This window comes from Crocodylus porosus, unplaced genomic scaffold, assembly GCF_001723895.1.
Source record: "Crocodylus porosus isolate Cpor-Errol unplaced genomic scaffold, CroPor_comp1, whole genome shotgun sequence".
NCBI classification, from domain to species: domain Eukaryota; kingdom Metazoa; phylum Chordata; order Crocodylia; family Crocodylidae; genus Crocodylus; species Crocodylus porosus.
In genome coordinates, this window is record NW_017728949.1 from 60,690,191 (window position 1) to 60,714,193 (window position 24,003).

General features: G+C 44.9%; 1 protein-coding gene across 1 annotated transcript in view; it reads right to left on the minus strand.

Annotated features, from left to right (window-relative positions):
* MYLK (myosin light chain kinase) overlaps window positions 1-8,614 on the minus strand; it is a 345,718-nt gene extending 337,104 nt beyond the window's left edge. Inside the window, exon 1 of the mRNA XM_019554015.1 lies at window positions 8,537-8,614. Coding sequence (XP_019409560.1) covers window positions 8,537-8,558 — 22 coding nt within the window. The 5' untranslated portion in view covers window positions 8,559-8,614. The remainder of the gene's footprint in view (window positions 1-8,536) is intronic.
* Between the last annotated feature and the right edge of the window lie 15,389 nt (window positions 8,615-24,003).

The following is a 24,003-nucleotide window of genomic DNA, read 5'->3' on the forward strand; positions in this document are numbered from 1 at the left end:
TGGCGCGCCAGAGACCCCAGTAGGGAGCAGACCCCGCAAGGGGAGGTGGCCATGCTCCCAGGCCCCAGAGCCTGAAAAAGGGACAGGCAGCCCCCACAGCCAAGAGCCAGGGGCTCCGTCTGCGTGGAGCCCGGAACCGTGGGCTCCGTCTGGGCGGCCGTCTCTGAGGTGCCCAATGGGGGGGCTGCAGAGCCCGAGGGGACCCTTGGGGTGTGGCGCGTGCACATCTGTGTCATAAGATGATAGAAAGCTAAGTATATAAGCAAAATGAAGTGAAAGCACTAAAAGGTGTTCTCAAAAGTGAACATAGGGAGGTAACAATAAACCCTTCCAAGCACATCTGGGTGCTTTTCAGGTAATACTTGGTAAGACAGAACGGCACGTGTAGAGGAAGGAAGAGATCCTGCTAGCTTGTTTTTCTGCTGTACCCTACAACCTTTTCTTTTCAGTCTCCAGCTCTCTGCACTCTAAATTCTCTCAATGCTTAGATGAGCCACTTGATTTGTGTATAGTGGAAGGCACTTCAGTCCACTGGATAGGCAGAAGACTGGCACTTAGGAGATCCGGGTTCTAGTGTCACCTCTGTAGCTATTGATCTTTGGCAGCTCACTTTCCTTTCCACAGCTCCCTGTCTCAGTTTCCTCCAAGTGGAAACTGAGGCAGGGAGAAGTAAAGGAAGCTTTCCAGTGTGGAAAAGAAGCAACTGATACTTCTCCTCTTCTGTAAAGTGCTTCATCTCCTCCTCTGCAATGTGCTTCACGGTCTAAGACAGGAGTGGGCAAAACGGTGGATCAGCTCAGTGGCACAACTCCATTTCCCAGCAGCTTTTGCCTGCTTCCCTGCACTGGTTTCCATGGAGACTCCAGCAGCAGTGGTGCCATGACAGCATGGGACCAAGGTTTCCATGGAGACCAGCTCCAGTGGTGCTGGCAGGGCACGCAGCTGAGCTGGAAGGGGCTCCGCAGCTGGGGCTGGGATCTCAGAGTGGTGACACCGTGGTCTGCAGCCAGGGCAGAGCTCTGATCTACTGCCTGCCTATGGTGTGCGGGCAGATCAAAGCTCTGACCTGTTCTGGACCATGCTGTCACTGCCACAAGATCCCAGCCCCAGAGGAGCTCCCTGCCCAGCTGCTTGTCCTGCCAGCACTGCAGTGGCTGGTCTCCATGAAAACCCTGGTCCCGCACTGTCACGGCCCCACTGCTGCTGGGGTCTCTGCAGAAACCAGCTGCAGCAACAGGCAGGGGATGCTTGGAAATGGAGTCTGCCTCAGGCCTGATCTGGCTCAGGGGCTGAGTTTACAGGTGGGTCAGGGATATTTTACAGAAATTGCCACTACCAGCACAATTCGTATGTGAGGTGCTTAACTCCTCCTAGAACTGACAAACCTGGAGTCACAACTTGGGCAAGATTGTGCGATGCTGTGAATTCCATAGCCCAAAATTCAGACTAACCAATGACAAGAAACCTTGGAAAGTGAAAAACATGCACCCACTGCAGGAATCTTCACAAAAGGTGCTGGACAGTATTATTAAGCCTGTTTTAATGCAATTGCAATGGTTTGCATAAGGTCTAGTGACTTGGAGAAGACACTACTTTATTTCATGCCAGTTCTGGAAAGCGGCTCATATTGACTTGGAGATCACATAGAAAAAGAGCTCCTAAATAAACCAGACCAAAGATGATTGGGCCCAATTCTTCCCCCAACCATAGCTAAAGTCAGGAGCACTACAACTCTGCTGACACAAATGGAAGTGCCTTGCTCTAGGCCCAATGCCTCGCATTTTCAGGCATACAACAGCCCATAACCCCAGTGCCCAAGTATGGGCAGGATTCAGTCAGTATGTGTACAAGCAGATCAGGGTGCCTCACATTACCCCACCAAAAGTTTCTGGCTTTGGTGGAAGGGTTGGAGAACTAAACTAGCTGGACTCAAATCTAAAGAACTGAAGACCACTCTTCAGAATCAAATGAAATGGCCCATTACGGAACAGGGAGAAGAGATTGAAATCATATATCTTGACTTCAAGAAAGCCTTTGATCTGGTATCCCACGATCACCTCTTGGCAAAACTGGCCAACTGCTGTCTTGGGTCCACCACGATCCACTGGCTGGGGAACTGGCTCCATGGTCAGACCCAGAGGGTGGTGGTTGACAGAAGTCAATCATCATGGTGCCCTGTGGCCAGTGGGGGTCCCCAAAGGCTCTGTCCTTGGACCCCTATTGTTCAACGTCTTCATTAATGATGTGGACATTGGAGTCAGAAGCGGACTGGCCAAGTTTGCCAACAATACCAAACTCTGGAGTAAAGCATCCACACCTAAAGACAGGACGGCAATCCAGGCTGACCTTGACAGGCTCAGGAAATGGGCAGACGAGAACCTGATGCTGTTTAACACCGAAAAATGCAAGGTTCTCCACCCTGGGAGGAAAAACCTGCAGCATCCTTATAGGCTCAGCAGTGCTATACTGGTTAGCACTACGGATGAAAGGGACTTGGGGGTCACGATTGACCGCAAGATGAACACGAGCCTTCAATGTGATGCGGCGGCTAGTAAAGCGAGTGAAACCCTGGCTTGCATCCATAGATGCTTCTCAAGCAAATCCCGGGACATCAGTCTCCCCTTGTACTCGGCCTTGGTGAGGCCGCAGCTGGAGTACTGCGTCCAGTTTTGGGCTCCACCATTCAAAAAGGATGTGGAGAAGCTTGAGAAAGTCCAGAGAAGAGCCACGCACATGATCAGGTCAGGAAAACAGATCTTACGATGACAGGCTGAGAGCCATGGGGCTCTTTAGCCTGGAAAAGCGCAGGCTCAGGGGTGATCTGATGGCCACCTATAAGTTTATCACGGGTGACCACCAGTATCTGGGGGAACGATTGTTCACCAGCGCGCCCCAAGGCATGACAAGGTCAAACGGTTATAAACTATTGCAAGACCATTCCAGGCTGGACATAAGAAAGAATTTGTTTACTATCTGAGCCCCCAAGGCGGAATAGCCTGCCACCGGAGGTGGTTCAAGCACCTACACTGAACACCTTCAAGAGAAATTTGGATGCTTATCTTGCTGGATGCTTGGATGTTTATCCTATGACCCCAGCTGACTTCCTGCCCTTTGGGCAGGGGGCTGGACTTGACGATCTCCCAAGGTCCCTTCCAGCCCCAATATCTATGAAATCTGTGAAATATTTTGTTCAGTTATCTCACCCTTTTCTTGCACAGAACAAGAATGGTAACTCAGGAAAAAACACCAGTACTCTGTGTAAAGCCGATGGTCCGAGACTTCCCTTTCCTGTATATCTTAAGCATAGACTCTACTGCTTCTAGCTTCAGGTTTGCTACTTTGCTTGAATAACTAAGAAGTCAGTGGAAGTCACTCACAGGCTGAAAGCTTGACCTGGACTCAGTAAAGGCCTCATACACCTTTAGAAACTAAATTTACCTTCATTCTTTCCATCTCCACCCAGTCAGACACCTGATCCTTTTGCTGATTTCCTTAGCAGCAAGTAGGCTTGTGCGTTCCATATAATGAAAGGTTCAACTAAGTAACACTTTCCTGGAGTCTTAACAGCTTTATTAGCCACAACACTGGGCATTGCACTAAAATTTCAGCTGTCCAATGGTTAGCCTCATGGCAAGTATTATTAGACTAAGACACATAATGCAATTGTTTTCTTAAATCAAAGTCCTCTTATTGCACTGCCACTGTTTATATAGTGCCCAAAAACAGGCCAGACATTTGACACTGAACACAGGTCTCTGCCCCTCATATAAACACTTAGCCAAGCTGCCACACAATATGGTACCATAAGTATTTAAGAGAATTAGACAATTTTGGCATAAGTGAATGAGACAACTTTAAAAGAAGCGGTGCATGTGCTACAGTGCCTAGAACATAACTCAGGGCCTGCTGGCTTCATTTCTTCCTTATGCTCATGGTGTCTCCAAAATATTAACAAGACTTACCCCTCTCAGGTGCCCTAGAAGTAGGCGAGGGGAACCTACATGAATCTGATATGCACAAGCACTGATGATGCAAGAGATAGGATTAATTTTTTTATCCAGGATGGGCAGTAGCTACAGCAGCCTAGACACCCTGCCCAAGTCCTGACTTGCGCACCTTCACGAGCCATTCAGTGTTTGGCTTCTTTCTGAAGCTGCCAAGGAAGAACACAAAGCAGTGCCAGCAGCCACACAGGTGGGATTTTATTACTCAAACAACTTTTCACTTGTAGTTCAATTTATTCCAAGATCAGGTGTATAAGAAGGTCCCAGGGCTAACACACAGGTTAGCTGTGAGGGAAGAGAGCTTTTGTTTCTCTGCCACATAATTCCTATATCACCTTGGTCACCTAAAGCTCCACAGGTGACCTAGGACCAGAAGACACCTTAAGGAAGTATAGTCAGGAAAGACTCATTGCCATAACCCAGCTGAACAGGGCAGGCTGCAATCCGCCTTAGGCAGGTGTTGTCCTGCTCCACACCGCCAACCACTTCTCCAGCACAGGCAGGCTGTGAGAGACAGAGAGAAACAGAGAGAGTCTATGAGTTCAAACTAGAAGATGTATTCTTCCTCATATGTATTATATTATATCTGTATGGCAGAAAATAAGGCTTAATGAAATAAGTTGTTGAAACATCAACTAATGAGCATTATACATCCTCTGATACATCAATTATAATTGCCAGGTACCACACAGTCACCTTGAAAACACCTTTGGCTCTCAGAACCAGACAGTCTTCATGCACACAAAAGGCTTTTATGTCTGAAGAATTAATACGCCATAAAGTTTGCTATACATCTGGCAAGCAAGGCTGTTTAATCCTACTGCAGAAGAGGGGATGAGGCCCAGCCAGCTCCTACTGATGGAACAGTAGTGAGTTTGTACTCCAACACAGAGACACTGCAGCTTGCTGGCCTTATTTATAGAGCTCAAAGAAAGCTGACATGCTGCAGTGAAATGCAGCAACACTTGGGGTCATTATAACAAAAACTTGTGCCAGCAAACTGGTTCCTGCCAGCAAAAAGAAGGGGAAGGGATTCAGTGAAAGTACTTTGCAATGTATACTGCAATGCTAAGCACTTAACTTCATTTGGCAAAAAGATGAAGCCTGTTGATCTCACCCAGAAGTTGCTTTATCTGCAATTTGATGCTTGTGATTATAACAATTAGGGCAGGGAAGAATTAGGCAAGGCAACTGCAATCACCACACTGTATTTCATTAAATTAAGCAAAAAACCCCAACACCCCACATCCAAAAAAACACAATATATCACCACATTGGGGCCTACCCCTCAAACAGCTTGCTCTGAAGAACTCCCATGAAAGCCAGTAATAATGGACTTGGGGCTGCTAAGCCAAATTCCTCCCTGTTTTGGGAGCCTGAACTTCAGAGGTGCTGGGGTGCCCATAACTCTCAAAGTCATCTCACCTTAGAAATTTATGTCCCCAGTTTCCATTTCTTCCCCTGACTCCACTTGCATATAAGTATTCATCAGCTAGCTTTCAATACGCTTATCCCTAAACCATTGTTCCTAGTAGATGGGGATTCAGATGTAAATAGCACACCAAGCTTCTTCAATTAAATGAGGAGCTTGGAGGAGGGGCATGCATAGACCCTCTTAAACCTTAAATCCTGCAAACTGGGTGAACAAAAGGTAGATTAGACTCACATGATAAATTCAAGTAAACCTGAAAGGCCTCAGTCAATAAATCACTGAGAAAATGGCAGAGTTTCTCACAAAAGCATTGCTCTATGCAGAAAGTGCAAGTAAAGTTTATTTCAGTGGTCCAGGGTTTGTTTTTCACTGGTCCTAAGCAGCCACATTTCCCAGTGACCTCTACTCTCACAAAATCAGGTCCTCAGCTGAAAAGAGGATGTGAAACTTGATTCTCCTCTCACACGGAGGCAACTCCACTGACTTCAGACGTATATCCCAGAGAGAAAACAGCAGCCCCCAAGAATCTTTTGAGGTAGGAGCAGTTGGTATAGGAACCCAGAGTACTTAGGCAGAATTCCTGATACTATGCAATGCAAGTTCTAATTTCCTTAATCAAATTCAGTCAGTACCTTGTAAGAAAGGCCATAAATATCTCTTTCCAGTTTGCATTCATTAACTACAGCAATTTTATCATGCAATCGAGTGTATTTTCAGTCTAGCCCCAGATACAAAGTCATAGTTTGTATTTTGTTCTATTCGTGAAGACAGCACATATAGCACTTTATTTGTCTAGGAGTAAAGATTCCTACTGAAGTGCAGCAGACTTCACTGAAACTATCACATTCGATACAGATTTATCTCACTTCTTGTCTGCCAATATAGATTCAGAAGGCAAACATATCAGGAGAGATTTTCAGCAGGAAAGGCACTGGAAAAGTGTCATCTGGAACATCGCATACAGTTTTCTTAGAGATGGTTGGGCAGACTTGTATACATACTAAAACAGGTACAGAGGAAGGCTGCACAGATGATCACAGGAATGGAGAACTGATCTTACAGCCTACCAACATGGAGAATGAAAGGGGAAGGTTTGCTTGGGAAGGTAGACACCTCAAAAGCTGAAGAACAATGCTGATACAAGAACATGTACTTTGTGGCTAGTACATATACTACCCACTAAGTTGGAAATTCAGAAAAATGTTACTAATCATCAGACCAGTGAGACGGTGAAACAGTCTGCCAATAGGAGCAGCAAGGATTTAAAAAGAAAATTTAATTAGTTTTAAGATGGAGTTTGATCACTTTATGCATGAGATGGTATAACCTGTGACAGCAGGAGAGTTGGCCTCATAGCCTGGGGGTTCCTTTCATTCTTAACAAACCACATGCCCAGACCTGAAACCACCTCTAGCTTGGAGAAAGAAGCAAGATAGTCCAAGCACAAATTCTTACACCAAACTCTAATGAACTAAACCAAAACTTTACCCCTACTCATCAAGATGTTGTCTAGTCCTCATCAGCACTGGTTTTAAGTGCCTGTTAACCCAGCCACCCTCAGCAACAGTATGTTCAAAACGCCCTCAAATACCCAATCTTAATTGTATCAGCCATTAGTTTCAGGAGGACTCTGAAAATAATCTATAATTGCTGGTTTAGTCTCTAATCTAGTTTAACATGCAGGACTTGGTGAGGATCTTAACTGACTTTAAAAGCACAAGTGTTGTTCAAAAAAGAACCAAAAAAATCTTAAAATCTTTTGAAGGGAGGTAAAGGGCAAAACAAACCAGAATCCATGGTCAGCATTTCCTTAATCATTTCAAACTTCTTACACATTAATGTGTTTGAGATTTCCCTGCAAAACCAATAAGGATTAGACTAAAGTCTCTCCCGGACACAACCTCCTACCTGTGATATGCTTGAGTCCCGTCTGAAGAAGTCAAAACACACCGACATAAAGTACACTACCAAAGGGATGTACTGCATATCCCCCTTTAGGGTCAATGAGCGGCAAGCAGCCTAGTACTGCTGCTCACTAGCTACTCCCATAGCTCAAGTGGTAGAGCCGCACGGTTGAGATGAAAGCTCCCCCACGACCATTGAGGGATACAAGGATTAATTAAGAAAGCTCAGTGCCCTTTCAACGGAGAAGCTGAGATGTATTAAGTGGTGGTTTCCACCTTTATGCAGGAAGACCTGCAGAACGAGAAAAAAGCAGACACAATGTTGGGTCGGAGGGGGGGATTAAATTGAATAATATTGAAAAAAAATACCATATAACAGCATTACTAGAAACCACTTCTGATTTTGCAGAAGAAAGCCCTGCCCAGAGGAACAGACTTCCACCTTAACCTTAACATACTGTTAAGGTGATGATAGCTTCCCCTGTGCCAAAACCAAGTTTGTTTTTTTACCCATGGGGACTTTTTAAAATTCTCCCCGAGCCCAAGCATGGCCATCATGTGCCTGAAAGCTAGCAGGAAAAGATACTTTTTTTTTTATTATTATTATTATTATGTTTTTACAGTCCGTTTATCATCTCCGGACCAAGAGCTCTAGCGAGTTTTGCATTTCTTTACATCTCGAACCAGCACGGCTACCGAATACATCCCTCTCTCCTCGCGGGGCACTCCTGCAACTTCACCGGTTACTCCTGATTTGGGATTAAGGAACGGAGACCACAAGGTTTGTGGCGCAAGGCGTGTCACAGGTCTAGCAAAACGATGGCGGGGGCGGTAAAAAGTACAAAATAAAAAAAAAGAGATGAGGGACAGTAAACATCCTCCTCCAGCTGGGCTTGCAGAGCCAGGTCTGCCCCGACCCCCGCGGCTCTCAGAGGGGGCGCAGTGCCCATCAAGGGGTTGCTCGCAGCACTTCGGCGGAAAGCGGAGAACCCCCCCCCGCTGCCCGTCTCCTCCAGCCATTTGCTCGGAGCAACTCCGCTGTGGGAGGAGCAGCTCTCCCCGCGGGTCGCCCCGCACCCGGCCGGGCTGGACACGAGCTCGGCACCTCAGGAGATCGGGGTCTGCCCATCCCTGGTCCTCGCGTGGCAGCCCCAGGCTAGACCGCTCCCTCCCCAAGCCCGCACGCGCTCACTCACCGCCGCGAGGACCCGGCACCATCCGCGCGGAGGCGTGCCCGCGACACCCGCCGCGTGTGCGGGGAAACGGCGGTTTGACAACGGCCGCCCGCGGGGGCGGGGCCTCGGCTCTGCCCGCCCTTTCCCTCAGCCCGGGGGGAGGGGTTGGGGTCAGACCTGAGGGGGCTGGATGGCCCCTTTCCACCCGCTTCTCTGTGCAGCGAAGTCTGTCAGGATGGGATGTCCGCGGGGTGGCTCTGCATCCCCTCGGGGAGGTGTAGGCCCGGCCGTGGCAGACTCTTCGCAGATGTTTCCCGACATTGGCGAAGCACTGGTGGGCCAACTTCGTGGACAAAGGGGGAACTTGAAGACCGTCCGTATCCTCTGCCTGACTTAGCGTGGTGAGTTGGGAGGATCAAAAGCAGATGAAGTTTGAGAAGTGCCAAGTGCTGCAACGTCCAAGATGGCTGCAGGCCTGGTGGCACTAGCACCACGAATCCTTCGACCCCAGCTGACTTGGGTAGGGCACTGGACCCGGTCTCTTCCAGCCCTGTGAAATCTCCGAACAAAAGGGACCTGAGGGTAATAATAGGGCTGACTATGAACACAAGCTGACTGCAATGCTGTAGCTAGCAGGGCAAATAATACCCTGGTGTGCGTCAGTCAATGCATCTCAGAACCCAGGAGGCGATTCTTCAGCTTGACTCGGCACTGGTGAGATGCAGCTGGAGGGCTGCATCCAGTCCTGGGCACGCACTTTACCAGGGACCTGGAAAAGCTCGAGGGAGTCCACCCATGTGATCAGAGCCATACAAGGAAAGGTTGAGGGACTTGGGTCTCTTCAGTCTAAAAACGAGGAAGTTGAGAGGGGACTTTCAATTAACCGCTGGTCAGCTGCTAGTAGCAGCTCACCGCTACATCAGGAGAGTACATCAAGGGCTCAGCGAGCAACTGTTCACCAGGGCATCCACAGGGAAAACCAGGAGGAATGGTCACAAACTCCTGGAAGACTGTTTCTGGCTCAACATCAGGAAAAACTTCGCAACTAGGGTGTCCAGACTGTGGAATAAGCTCCCTCCAGAGGTGGTGCAATCGCTTATCCTGGAAATCTTCAAGAGGAGACTGGACTGTCACCTCGCTGGGGTCACTTGACCCCAGTTATCTTTCCTGCCTGGTGCAGGGGGCTGGACCCGATGATCTTCCAAGGTCCCTTCCAGCCTCTTACAGTCTATGAATCCATGCCTGTGTTATGCCAATATTGGCTCTTAATTTTGAGAGGAAAAAAAAAAGAGGAAATGCTGAGGAAGACTTGCCTTCCCAGAAGTGTACTTGTGTGCTCCGATACAAATCAGTCTAGGCTATAAATTTGCTTTTCTCCCTGGCTTTCTTTAAAATGTTGCCAGACTCGCACACAATTGCACAAAAATTGTCTTGGAAAGCAACAAGCTCCCAAATCTGTGTGTGATTTCTAAGTGATGTTAACAACAGGGATTTAAGCCCTCCTTGTTGTAATCCAGGAATTAATTTGGCCTAAGAACTGCAACACTGAGCATCTTTTACAAGAGGGCAGTGTTGGATATGGATTTTTACTGGTACTTCAGTTCTCCCTCTCAAGTGTAAGTTTGCTGGCAAGTAACAGAACTACCCTGTAAACAGTGCTAGCCAAACTTTTGGCTCTTTCTACTGGATTTAGTTTCAAAAAAGATTTGACTGTATGTACTTGTCACTGAGGAAGTGGTCTGTAACCTGTAAAGGATGTGGCAGTAATACCTATATTATTCTCCCACACACTAAGTGGTCTTAGCATCAAGAACATAACATGCTTCTTCATATGTATGATACATAGGAAATATCTATCAGATTAGAAAAACCTAGGAAGGCAGCATTTTCAGAGCAAGACTCCTTGGCTCTTCTCAGAAGGTCAGAGCACTTGCAGCCCCTGCTGACTGCAGCAAAATTCTTTCCTAAGAGTTAATTTTTATATAAAAATGTTTGTGTTTAGGAGCATTTAAAAAAAAAAAAGCCATGAAGAAAAGAAGATTTATGGCCTGAGGAAAATAAGAAGGGAAGGCAGCTATTAGTTAGCTTGCATCACAGACAGTCACATGCCAGAGAGAACCAGTGCTAAACATACAGTAAACTGGTTAATTTGGCTCTCCAAGGGTCATGCAGTTAATGATGAATTGGTTTATAATGCTGAGCAAAGGAGAGTGCTGGCAGGGAACTGGAACAATGGTGATTTAGATGTGAATTACCTTTGGTGAATTAAACAAACTGTTCCGTACTTGCTCTGGTAAGTGAACACAGCCTGTGTGTTATTCATATCCTTATTTCTTTGAACAAAGCCTGCTCATCAGGCAGTCTAGCCTGTTACATAGGTATGCATATCTGTTTCTACCCGGGGCCCAGCAAATCCAGATGTCTGCCCCCTCAGAGTGCTGTGGATAGAGCTTTTGGTTGTAGCTGTGTGGGTCTAAGGACACAGGCAGGCAAGGTTCTTTGGGCAGATGTGATATCTTTTGTTAGACCAACTGAGTATTTGGAAAAAAAGTTCTTTGCAAGCTTTCAGGCACAAGCACCCTTCTTCAGGCACAGGGAGACTCCCCTGTTGTTCTGAGGTTTCTGATGATGGAGTGCAGGTTTCTGCTAAGAGTAGACCCATTCTTTGGCTATTTTGAATCCTCATCTAGAAGCAAGAGCATAGATAGCAATGCAGATCCCAGACTCCACAATCTCCAGGGTGTTGGCACACAACAGCTGCTCAGGCAGAAAGGGTATCCACACATCTACAGGAAGAGGAAACAGCACCTCTCCCTTGTCCACACAGCCACTTGTTTAGCACAAGAGAGGGAGATTCTCAACCTTCTCATCCACCCTTACAGAGCTGGGCATAAGCTTGCCCCTTACTCCCTTAGTGTTCATCTTGCATCAGCTGATCAATCACTTTCATGGCAGGACTCTGGGGAGGGAGCCTCCCTCTGCCCAACCCATTTCACCAGGTGCAGACACTGCTCTGTCCCCTCTCATGCTTCTCTGATTCCTGAGTTGTAGCTCTTTTTCCTCGGGAAGGACAAGTTCACTAAGCATAGCACAACACAACTTTTGGTGCTCCCCTCTCCAAAGGCACCAGGAAACCATGGAGGAATTTCCCTGCCATGGCTCAAGCCTAGGGATAAAAAGGGATGTGATTCAGCAAAGTTCTTCCTTCTGGGGGTGCCAAAAGGAGCCTCTTCTCCCAGCAGATTATGCAGCTGTTCAGAACATGATCATACATGCTCTGCTAAGCCTCTCAAGCTTGGCTCTGCTTCAGTGGGTTTTAGGTATACAGGGGTCAGAGATGGATCCAGGCAAATATACAGTAGACATGCCCTGGCATAAAGCTCTCATAATTGAGAGGCAACAGTAGCATAATCAATGCAATCATTAAAAAAAGTGTGTCTAGCCCTCACCTTTGCAAAAACAACAAAAAAAGACCCAAATGAAATGGATGAAGCAGCATCTACCTCCAGCAAGGAGAGGAGCACTAGTTAGTTACTAGAGAGGATGAAAGCCACTTAGCCCCATAACCAGCAGTACTTGCTGGTATCCCTGTGGCCCTTCTGATTTCTCAGGTTAGAGTGTGAGGGGAAAACTAGTGGCATCTCCCTTTCCTATCTTTTTGTGGGCCATTGGAACTGGTTCTTATCAGAAGAGAAAGTAGGATGAACCTTTCCCAACATTGGTACTGGCCCCATATTTCTGTACGTTCCCATCTTATGGTCTCTCAGAGACCCTGCTGGATTCATGCATCTTTTAGCTTGGGTGGTGAAAAGTACCCCAAGAGGTACTGGAAATAAATATTGCTTCTCTTTCTGGCTTTAATAACTCAGCTTGTGCTTGTGAAAATGAATTTTCAAATATATGTAATTAATAGCGCCTGGTAGAGTAATTCTCTACTGCTCTTAACTCTTTTCTTGAACTTTTTTAATTGTAAACATCTTACATGCAGCTGCTCTAGGGAGATATTTAGGAAACAGTGGTTGGATGGATTTAAAAGTTGTCAAAGCATGTTGACCTAATACTTACATTTCTGCAACATATGAGCTATGAATCATAACCAGCACATCCCTTGGAGAACTCAAACAGCTTCTGTGGGGCAAGGCTTGGGAAACAAAAAGACTGAACTTACCCAAGGGAAGTCTTTGGAAAAAGTAGTGATTAAAGTTAAATGGTAAAGGCTGCAGGTCAGATGATTATCAGGTGATTGGGAGAAGCCTAAGCAGTGCTGCAGCAAGTGTAGCACTGGTGAAGGGGAGGGTGAGGTGTTCTTCTTATACGTGTGGGACACTTCTCCAGAACCTTCTAGACTCCTTTGTTGGTACGATTGCAGCAATACCTAAATACATGCATTCAGGGACAGCGGGACTGCAATATTCTCTCCCTTCTACATGAACATCTGCTCTGGAAGATATTGAGGCATACGATTATTTCTTGGTATAGCCAATGATTAGAGCTGGGAAAGTGTGGTAAAATCTATCAGGCAACAAGCCATCTATAAAGCTTTGTGCTCAGGGTTAAAAAAAATTAATTTGTTCAGGCACTAGAGCCAACAGGGTGGGATCTCTCCAGTGAGTGCAAGTACCTAAGCCATCTTTTCCTGCAGACTTTAAAACTGTATTTAAAAAAAGCAATTTTGAGCTTTTGGAACTATAAAGCTAATCTTCCAAAAGAGAAGCGATGCAGTACTGTCTTCCTCAATCTGCAGATAGCCTGTTAATAACTTTGCCAAGAAATCTTAGTTTCATATTGCTGTTTTTAAGTGTTGGAGATGATACTAGGAGAAGGATGGAGGAATGGGTGGAGTGTAGAGGCCTCTTTCTCCCCTTTGTGACTAGAAGGACTCTGGGAGAAGATATCATTGCTGCTGCCTGCAGCAGTTAGGAGGTTTCAGAGTAGTGTGAAGAGGCAGGAAGTGCCATCAGACTTGCACTGTACACAACACCTTAACAGTGATCTCCACAAAACTTCAGACTTGCACTTTTAATTCAGAAACCATTTAGGTGAACTCAGTATTGGGGCAGAATATCTATGAGGTTACTGTTTTGATAAAGGTTGATGAAGTAGGGGGTCCTTTGGGCCAGGTACAGACATTACACTTTTACTGGTATTGGTGATCAGAAACCAGTCTATTTCTGTAACAGAATAGAAATTTGACACAGATTGGTTTAGAAAAGGTGGAACCCGGTCTAAGATTTGCTCCCCCACACAGAAGGGTGAACACGTGTTCCATTTGCTACTGATCTAAAATACGCCGCCTACGGAAAACCATGCAATGGCGATCAATTCTGCCTCAGGCTTTTTGAATGTCTGTACCTAGCCCTAATGTACAAGTATTGTAAAACATTTCTTAAAATGGTTTAAGCTCTCTATAGCACTGCGTTCTACATTTTGGGAAACAACCAGAGAACCATGGCTATGCCTTGTGTTTTTTGTACATCTACCAAATGTAATTCATGAGACTGAACCCAATCAAGATTACAGTAAAATCTGAGCTCTGAAGAGAACAGCAGTTCTGTTTTGCAGAGGATTTTGAAAGTGAAATTGGTTTGCATTCCTATTTAGAACAAAACTATACAATATTGCATTTCTTCATGAAAGAAAACTGAATATTATTTTGGATCAATCGTTTTGATAAAATTACTTTTCTTGTTTTTAAAGAGAGCGTATGTGAAAATATCATTCTGGAAATGTTAATGGGCATTTTGATTCTGTCAGAACTTCCCCCCTTCTTTTCCTCCCTAAAGTTACATTTTCTGGAAAATCCACAGAATTTTAAGACACATTGAACTATCAATAGAGTCATATTTCCTAGAGGAAAATACTTTTCCAGTGTTTTTCCAGCAAGTGCTAAATAAGTGTGTAAAGCTACTCCAGAAAAACTGGGACTGTGGTTGAGCTGATCATTCATGAAGCAAACAGTTAAATACATCTGACTGGGAAAAATAGTTTTGATAGTAGAGGACTGATCCAACCATATTGAGAGACTGGAATATGATGTATTGTATAATAGCGTAAGTGATGAGAAAAAGGTGACGGCTTTGCAGTGTAATGACGGCTAAGATTTGTAACGAGCAGTTGCACAGCTTAAGAGCTACTATTAAACCAGCAGACAAAACAGTTGAGCAGTTGATTGCAATTCTACAAAATGATCTATCCAAAGCTATTAGTAATTGCAGAACATTGCCACTTTTATAAGCAAAATTTAAAAAAGAAAATTTCTGAAGATCTTGTTGAATTAAGGGAATTAGCAGAGCATGCCATGTTACATGAAGGAAACAATTAGTGTCTGTTTTGCAAAAGGAAGCAAGGCAAGAACAGCTATTGACTGAGACTGGTTTAACCCTAAAATGTGATCTATAAGTTTCTGTATCAATAAAGACAGCTGTTGAAGTTAAGAAGCTTTTGGTATCTGATATTTCTCTTACATGCTAAACTTCATCTTTGCCTATATTGTTACCTGAACTCTTCCCTGTACAGGAAATTAATGAAAAAAAAATCATCAACTTCTAATTTCAATTATCAACCCAAAGGAAAGAAAACTGGCAATGGCTGCAGCATGATCACAGAAATGTGTGAGATCTTTGGGCACTCACTTTTAAAAGACTAAAATTTTAAAGCAGCAACCAGCCATTGGAAATTAAAGTGTGGAATTAAAAGTAGTCAGTCTGTTTATGTGTTACACATTGAACCTTGCTATTAGCAACTGCCATGCAACCGGTGCCAAGTTACTGGAGGGAAGGAGTAAAGATAAATATATTAAATCACTGTATGAGAAAGATTTAGACTTTATAAAACCATACATTGTTGTTAATAAAAAACAGCACAGTGAAAATCCCAGTGCAGAGAGGAAACCAATCCTGTTTTACTGATATCCTAGCTGAGAACATTGTCAGCAAATTTTACTACAGTTAAGAACCATAAGCCTATATGATATGTTATATCTATCTGTATTTAAAGTGAAAATGAAATCAAACAGATTAGCTAGACAGGACTTCATTCAGGGTAGAGCTAGGCTTTTGTGAAAGAAATGCATTTTAGGCACCAGTTAAAACCATGCTCAGTTCCACTTTACCTGGAATTTCTTTGCTTCTTCTGGATAAAGGATTCAGTGGAGTCTTTCTCTTTTAAAACTGTAGATAGGTTCCAGCCTAGCTATAGCATTGACTTGAACTCTGTTTTTCTCCAAAACCAGAATTAGAGTTTTCAGTGACTTCCACATTTTTTCGTTTTAAACACATGCCATTGAGGTCTGGTGGGTGGTATTAGCTTTAACATTGTTCCAAGCCTTCACACTTAAGACCAAAAAAGGGAATATTTAATAAACAGAACATGGCTGGGAGTTCACTGGAATGCTGATCTGTAGATGATCATAATGTTCAGTCATAAGGTCTAATTAAAATATGCCAAGTGCAGTATTGGAAATGCTTTCAGTGACTGTTATGTTCCCCCTGTTAACTGGTTTGACATTTTTAAGTCAACCCACAGGATTTCTGACCACGAAAGATCTTTAGGATGCATCCTACTAAAACAAGGTTGTATTAAAGTATATCTGGGATAATAAGATTTAGACATCTCAAATTCAGAATCTGAAGTCATTTCACACTTTTGAAACTTAACAAGCAGCCCTGTGTTTATAGATAAAGGGTTAATGGTCAATGTAACAATTCTGCTATGGTACCAAATTAATTTGTTTATTATGGAATGGTTTAATCTAAAAAAAAAAAAAAAAGTAATTTATCTAAGTAATCTGATGTGGGAATTTGGACTATGAACTGTTGACATTGTTGAATTTGCATGCAATGGTTTTAAACAAACATAAAGATGATATGCATGTTTGGTTTCCAAAAGTACCATATTATTTTTCAAGAATAAAATAATATTTCCAAGTTTACTTAAGAAAAACTAACAAGAGGTAGTTAACTGTGGTTCCAGAAGCACCGAGATCAGAGCCCCATCATACTAGCTGTTGTAAGAGATGGCCCTTATCCATTAAGAGGTCAGCACAATAGCCAAGACAGACGAGAAGCATCGTCATCAGTGTTGAACGCAGAATAAACGATTCCTCCATGGTGAGTCTGTGGTAGAAGCAGTGAACTCAGACCTGTAGAATTCATTAGTTAAAGATGACCATGTCAAACTGTCACTTCCAAACTGTAGCTTCAGGGAACAACATCACACATTCCCCACTTCTTAAGGCACCATCTTTAATCAGTCTTTTACGCAGTGCCAAGACAAGGAGGCTTCATCAAGCAACAGACATTCAAATAGTACATGCTTGCCCAAGGTTTGGCTACGTTACTGTGCAAAGCACTTCCTTTCAAAACTTTTTTTTATATTGCAGTCTAGCAAAAATGGATTAGCTCATGTCACAACCAATTTGTTTTGAAGAAGTGCTAAGTAGCTTTTACAAGACAGCTTTGGAGAGCCAGCTTGCACTTGGCAAGGTTTCAAATAATGTTTAAGAATTCAGGCGTTTGGATCCTGCCATATGTTATGACTCCTCACGATGAGGAATTAAAAACAGGAAGCCCACATGAAACTGTTAAACAAGTACATTCATCTGACCAACTTACATTCCTTGTTTTGCAGCACAAGGGGAGCAAGGTGCATGGCACTCAAGTCTTCTGTGTGTAGCATGCATTTTGTTTAGTGTAGGAGGTCCAAAATGGTAGGGATGTGCAAAGCGAGCCCTATTCAATTTGGATTCGTATTCGGTCAGAAATCAGGGATAGTGATTTGATTCACTGATTCGGATCACTGTCCCCGATTCGATTCAGTCAAATCCAAATCTGAAGATTTGATGCCGATTCAGATAATCAGCGATTCGGACATAGACACAGCTTTAAATGTTTTTTCTACGTACCTCTAGGTACCAACATGGCTTCTGAATGCTGCGATGCTGGGGCGCATGGAGCATCCATCGGGGGGGGGCCTTCACATGCTCGGTAGCAAACATGGAAGTGGACTGGAACTACTTCCGGTCCACTTCCGGGTCCTCCAGGGAGTGTGCGGGGGAGGGGGCCCTTGCGCCCCCCTGGCTTGGCGATCAGCCATGGGGGGGACCCCGGGTGTCCCCCCCCCAGGCCCAGGAGGCACCAGTCACCGAGCTGTGGGGAGGGGGGGGGCTGCACGCTCTCCAGCAGACCCAGAAGTGGATCAGAAGTGCTTCTGGTCCTCTTCGGGGTCTGCTGCCAAGTGTGCTGGGGAGCCCCCCACGCTTCTGTGGGACACTTCATGTGCCCCAGTATTGCAGCACTAACGAGCCACCAGCTACCTAGATATATGTAGAAAAAACATTTAAAGCTGTGTTTATGTCTGAATTGCTGAATCTCTCCAAATAGATTTGGAGGGTTCCAGTTTGATTCAGAGAGATTAAAGGGTCCTCCGATTCAATTCAGATTTGGAGATTTCAGCCACTGAATCAAATTAGGGACTGAAGCTTTGCACAGCCCTACAAAGTGGCCTCCACTCAGGAATCATATCAGCAACACTTTAGGAGCTGACAAATGGCAGGGATTGCTGTTATTTTGAACAGAAATCCCCGTGTTCCCATTTAACACAGGTATGGCCTTTCTGGCATTACTGCATGTTGGCGGGAGAGATGGGGGCAGTAGAGAGGGTTGTTTCACCCCCGGGCTTTAGGTACGCTTCTTACAAAGTTGGTAGTTAAAATAAGAACCCAGGAACTCCATCCTGGATGAGAACAGCCGCCCATCCAGTCCAGTATCCTCCCTACTGGAATGGCCAGAACCAGATGTTTCAGATGGTGGTGAAAGAACCTGCTGGTAGGGAAATAAGTGACAACCTGCCCCCTGTTTTGATCTGTTAGAGATGGGAATCACCTTAAGCCCCGAGTCTTAGGCATTAATAGCTCTTCAAAAGTGTATTGCAATTACTTATGATAACTCTGGATAATCTTCACATCCATGTAAACATCTTTTTTGAGTCTTGCTAAATTCTGGGTCTCAGGTTTCTGGAGTGATGAGTTCTACAGCTTAACTTCAAGTGGTGTAGAAAAGTATTATAACAGCATGCAGGATACCATTTTGCCACTTCTCATTTAATGAAATTAAAAAGAGGTCATGTAAAAATCGTGGCCTGCAAACTGGTGTAATTCAGGCAGAAGGTATGGCAGGGTGTCGCCATAGAGCAGTGATTCTCAGCCAGGACAAGGTGGGGTGACTTAAGATCCTTCCAAGGTTGCACTACAATGTTAGCACTGTTAAGTGTGCAGACACGATTCACAGGATAAGTCCAGATTTTTACATGGGAATCCACAGTGTTAAAACAGTCTGACCTGCTGTGGTCTTTCTGATTTCTTTGCCATAGTAGAATTGCTTTTTTTTTTTTTTGCTTTTTTTTTTTTTTGACTGTAGGAAAAAAAAAAAGAGTGAAAACTAACGGCATGTGTAGGTGAAATGGGGGCCCTAAATCAAAGTGGGGTTTTTAAAAACACTGCTTTAATTTAGGGCCCTTTAAACCCCCATGTCGTGCACACTCGCAAACTTACCTGCCTCTCCGTTGGCAGGGAGGGGAGGGTGAGCTGCCGGCGGGTGGAGCAGTCCCTGGGGTGCAGAGGGGGATGGTGCGTCCCTCTGCAGCAGTGGTGACCCCCCCTGCAGGAAGTGCCCACCCACAGGCACCCAGCTCCGGTAGTCCTGGGAGGCACCGCAGCCATGGAGGGACGCACCAGGCCCCCCGCACAGCTCAGGCAGGCTCCGGGGGAGGGGGGGAAATAGAAATAAAAATAAAAAAAAAGATCAGGCTCACCACTTTTTTCTCCCTAGGGCAGAGCCTGCCTTCCCGGGCTGCTGCCAGGCTGCCTACAGGGCTTCCTGCAGAGCCACATACCTGCACAGAGCCTGGTGCTTCACTTCGCTGCTGTAGGGCAGCAAACTCAAACTCCTCTGAGGAGTTTGAGTTTACTGCACCCCAAGTAATTTAAGGAGCTGAATTTGCTAGAGTGGCTGGAATTACTGTGCAATACGGCGCCAATGTGTGCAAACACCACCATTAAAGCAGTGCAAAAGCATTTAGCCTGCTTCAAAGTGCCATGCACACATGCCCTTCATTTTGTCTACACATGACCTAAGAGCTGGGATTTTCTGAGGTGTGCCTTAAATCTAGAAGAGTTGAGAGCCATGCCTTAGGGCCTTGTCACATGTTACACTTAGTGTTCAAGTGTTAACTGCAGTTAAAATGCTAGCCTCTGATCCTTCAAGCAGTAAACATGTGCTAAGTACTATCGTAAAGTAGCAAAGTTAGGACTTCTCTGCCAAGGCAACTATCTCCAGATTGTCTTACCCAAAATGTATTGAGCTCATGTTTGACTGCTCCCTGGAAATAATGCAAATAGGAGATTCTGTGCGCTGCAGAGGCCAGGACACACACACAGCTGTTTTATTTAGATTGTAGTAAGCATTACTGTGTGACTACTCATCAGAAAACTTTCTAAGTCATAATAATGCTTACTACAATCTAAATAACATTTGTGCTAAGTGTCCTGTGTGATGAGATGATTAGAGGCTAACTGGTCCCCACCCTGCCTTACCTTCTGCCTGACTTCAGACTAGCACCACTAACCATTTATCTGACATATTCAGTTTTTGACCACACAAATTCCTCTGCCTCCCAGGAAAATTTAAGTATAGGCAGCCTCTCTATGGGCACAAGCAGGACTGAGAGGCATGAAAACCTAAGTTCTAAACTCACCAGTCTTCAGTATGGGGGCCAAGGGGAGGGGGGGAGGAAATCACTTCATTTGTAAAAGTGAGAATAATATAGTCCCCTTTCTAATAGGTGGTGGCAGATAGTAGCGCCTTACATAGAGGAATCCCAAATGGTGAACAGAGGGTCTTCTTTTTAAAGACATTTCACCCTAACCATGAGCATCCAGTTCTCATGAAGCAACTTGGCCCTGAAAATTCACTGATGGTTAAGATTAAAAGCAGATTTTTTTGCTGGCCCCACAAAGAGAAACAACATCACAGACCTGACAGTAACAGCATTTTTTCAAAGACTGCTTTCCATGCTAAGAAAGAAAACATAGATGATTATGCATAAAAGTACTGTCTAGTGACTGCCACAGTGATGGTGATATATTGTTATCTCCCAGGCAGCCTATTAAGATTCATTAAATTACATTGGCAGAGTGCTCTGAGGATGATGAAGAGTGCTAGACAGGTAAGCATTCACTTGCTATTAAAAATAGAAATGAATTGCTTATCCTGTGACTAAGTAAGATGAGTGCCTAGATTGCTTCCTATGAAGCATCCACCTCAGTTGGTTGACAAGAAGTTGTACCAATTTTCATTGTCGCACGGAGATTCACAATGAAGAAAAATGATCACCGCTCTTTGCACTGCCATTATTATGTCTCTTTAGTGGTCTAAAAAGAAACAGCTACCATTTTTGCCTGGGAAACATCTTTCTCTGGGATGAGCGTCTCTGCCTGCCAGGCTGGCACAGCAGCCATCAAGAAATGCAGAGCTGAGTTTGAGATCACCGGAGATCTGTTTTCCCATTCCCACAGGTAGGGCTCTCGCCTCCTCCTACCAGTGCCTCAATTCTACAAGGAACAAAGGGAAGAGAGGATAAAAAGCAGCTGATTTCACCACATGTTCAGCCCTCAGCAAAGTACAAAGTGACTTCAGAATGACCCTGGACTTCCCAGCTAAAGAGGGGTCAGGAGATCAAGCGTAAAGACAAGTCACAGGCCAGAGAAGCACGAGCCAAAGACAGAGAGATGTAATGAAAATATCAAACCTACCTTATGGTGTTCTGGGCCTACCTCTCCTCCCCTCCGAGCCCAGCCCAGCCCAGCCCACCCTGTGGGTACCTGCATCCCCACACGCCCAGTGTCAACTGCTTTAATGTCACCTTGAGCTGAAATTGCAGCTGTAGATTTCAGCACTGCTCCAGATTTGTTCTTTTTGCATTGCACTTGCAAAAAATGTGGGGCTTTATAGAGCATACCTAGCCTTATTGTGTAAGGGGAATCCCCAGATGCCATGGAGCTGGCTTGTCAACTCGAAGCTACCGCCGCTCCAGGGAGCAGGTGTCCAGGGCAACACCGAATGGAGCATTGTCAGAGCTGTTTTATTGCCCTGGAAATCCCGATTGCCAGAATGGCTCCTCAGCCACTGCCACCTAAACACAACTTATCCCTGTGATAAAAAGCGCTGTACTTCCAGATACTTTATGCAGCTTAATGCTGCCTTGAAGTCCACTGAAATTGCAGCCCTCTAACCTCTGGACTGGATGAACACAAACAGCAGCAAAGCCTTTGCTCTCCCCCTTGCCCTGCACAGAGCTCAGGTTGTTTTGCCCAAGGGATAGGGATCAGGATTTAACGTTTACAACAGTATTCGCTGCATAGTATTAACTATTATCATGCCTTGTTTTCCAAGTCCTGACATGTTCAGCATTGTACAACAGGAAAAAAATGTGGTCTCTATCTCAGAAATCTTAAGATCTAGGCAAGACAGATTCTGTTATAAAAATGCTATGCTTTGTGGTGCTCTGGAGTATAGTGGGAGTCTGGACAGACTAGAGGCTTGGTGAGGGCACATCACTGGATTTAATCTGACCTAGGACAGCAGTGAGCAAAAGTCATGTTTATTGATTTCTGAGACATGAATTAATAATCGAGTTCAGTTCCCAGTGCACAAGCATCCTCCACAATCAGTGCTGCTTGACAAGCATATTCTAAATACGGAATCACCCATGGGGACTTAGTTACCTTCTCAATGATCCCTCCAGATGGAGAAGAAACCTGCACTGGAATAATCAGTACGAGAAAGCTATTTCATATCCCCGGACAGGCTGGCTGTAGAGGGAAATGAAGAGCAGCAGTTCATCAGAAGAGAAGTGTGGACCAGTGCTTAGCAAGCAGTAAAAGAATGGATATAGCACAGAGGCTGCACTTGTGACCTTGGTCAGTGATCTTCACCTAGGTATCTACGAACTTGAATGTGGCCACCATCCTCCATGCCTTTGTAACCTCAAAGAGCCTTCTAGATGGGGCTGCCCTTGAAAGCTATCCAGAGGCTGCAGCTGGTGCAGAACATGGCAATCCACCTTCTGACAGGGGTAGGTCATCAGGAGCATACAACTCCAGTGCTCCAGCATCTACACTGGCTCCCAGTAGCCTTCCTGGCACAATTAAAGATACTAGTTTTGGCCTATAAAGCCCAAAATGGTCTGGGACCTCCAAACCTAAGGGACCACCTTCTCCTCTATGCCCCATCATGATCCCTAAGGTCAGCTGAGAGCAATCTCCTGCAAATATCATCAGTTTCTGCCAAGCAGACTTGGCAGAAACATGGGGGAGGATGGTCTCTGCCATTTGCTCCTCAGCTCTGAAGCTCCCTCCCTCTTGAGGTCCATCTGGACATCTTTCAGAAGTGCTGCAAAACTTTTCTGCTTGGGCAGGCATTTAGGAACCAAAGCTAGGCTGAAATACTTTTTAGTTGGTCTCTATTTTGGGTTTTTTTGGTATTTTGTTTTATTTATTCTAGTTGCTGTTTTAAGTTGGTCTGTTTCTCTTACTGTAAGGTGCCCTGGGCCTTTCTGGGAAGGACAGCATATAAATCACATAAATAATCCAAGGTTGTTGCTCTGAAGCAGTCCATGATGGAGGGAACAAAGGAAAGAGAGCTCCTTCACCAGAAATTAAATGAGCAGCTTGAAGAGATGGTTATTACTCTATTAATGCCCATAAAAGCCTGGATATGCACTGAGGCAGCTGTAATAAAACTGAAGCTGTGACTAATCCATACTTTCTCACAAGAGCACTGAAGCTAATAGACACTGGCACTAGCCACAGTAATTACTCTATGCAGGTGCACAGTTTGCTATGCTCACAACCTGCTTTGATGCAGCTCCAACACAAGCTGTTATAGCTGGGGAAGGAAGGCAGCTGTAGGTAGATATTTTGGACCTGGCATTCATCAGGACTTTGAGTATAAACCCCTCTGGAGAGGCTGGAATCCAGTGTTGGGAAAGGTGTGCAGGCTGGAGCAGAAAGCAGCTATAAATACTTCATCATTCACAATGAAGATTAATATAATATGCCAAAATGTCACATTTAGGGGTTTAGCTTCTTTTGGACCTATATATTTTGTCATTAGTATTTAGGCAAATCTGGTACAAGGGTCTATCTTGCACTTAATGACCACAATGGATCCTTATGATTCAGTCTGGTAAAGGCATTCAGGATGCCTGTGACCTCTAAAAGGGTGCAATTGGCTACTGCAACATTGCTGTCAACATCTGAAAGTTATTTCCAAGGGCAGTTTTCTGAATAAGCTTGGAGTATCCAAGCTGGCATGGTCACTGGGTCTCATAGATTTCATAGATTTCATAGACATTAGAGCTGGAAGGGACCTCGGGAGATCATCGAGTCCAGCCCCCTGCCCAAAGGGCAGGAAGTCAGCTGGGGTCATAGG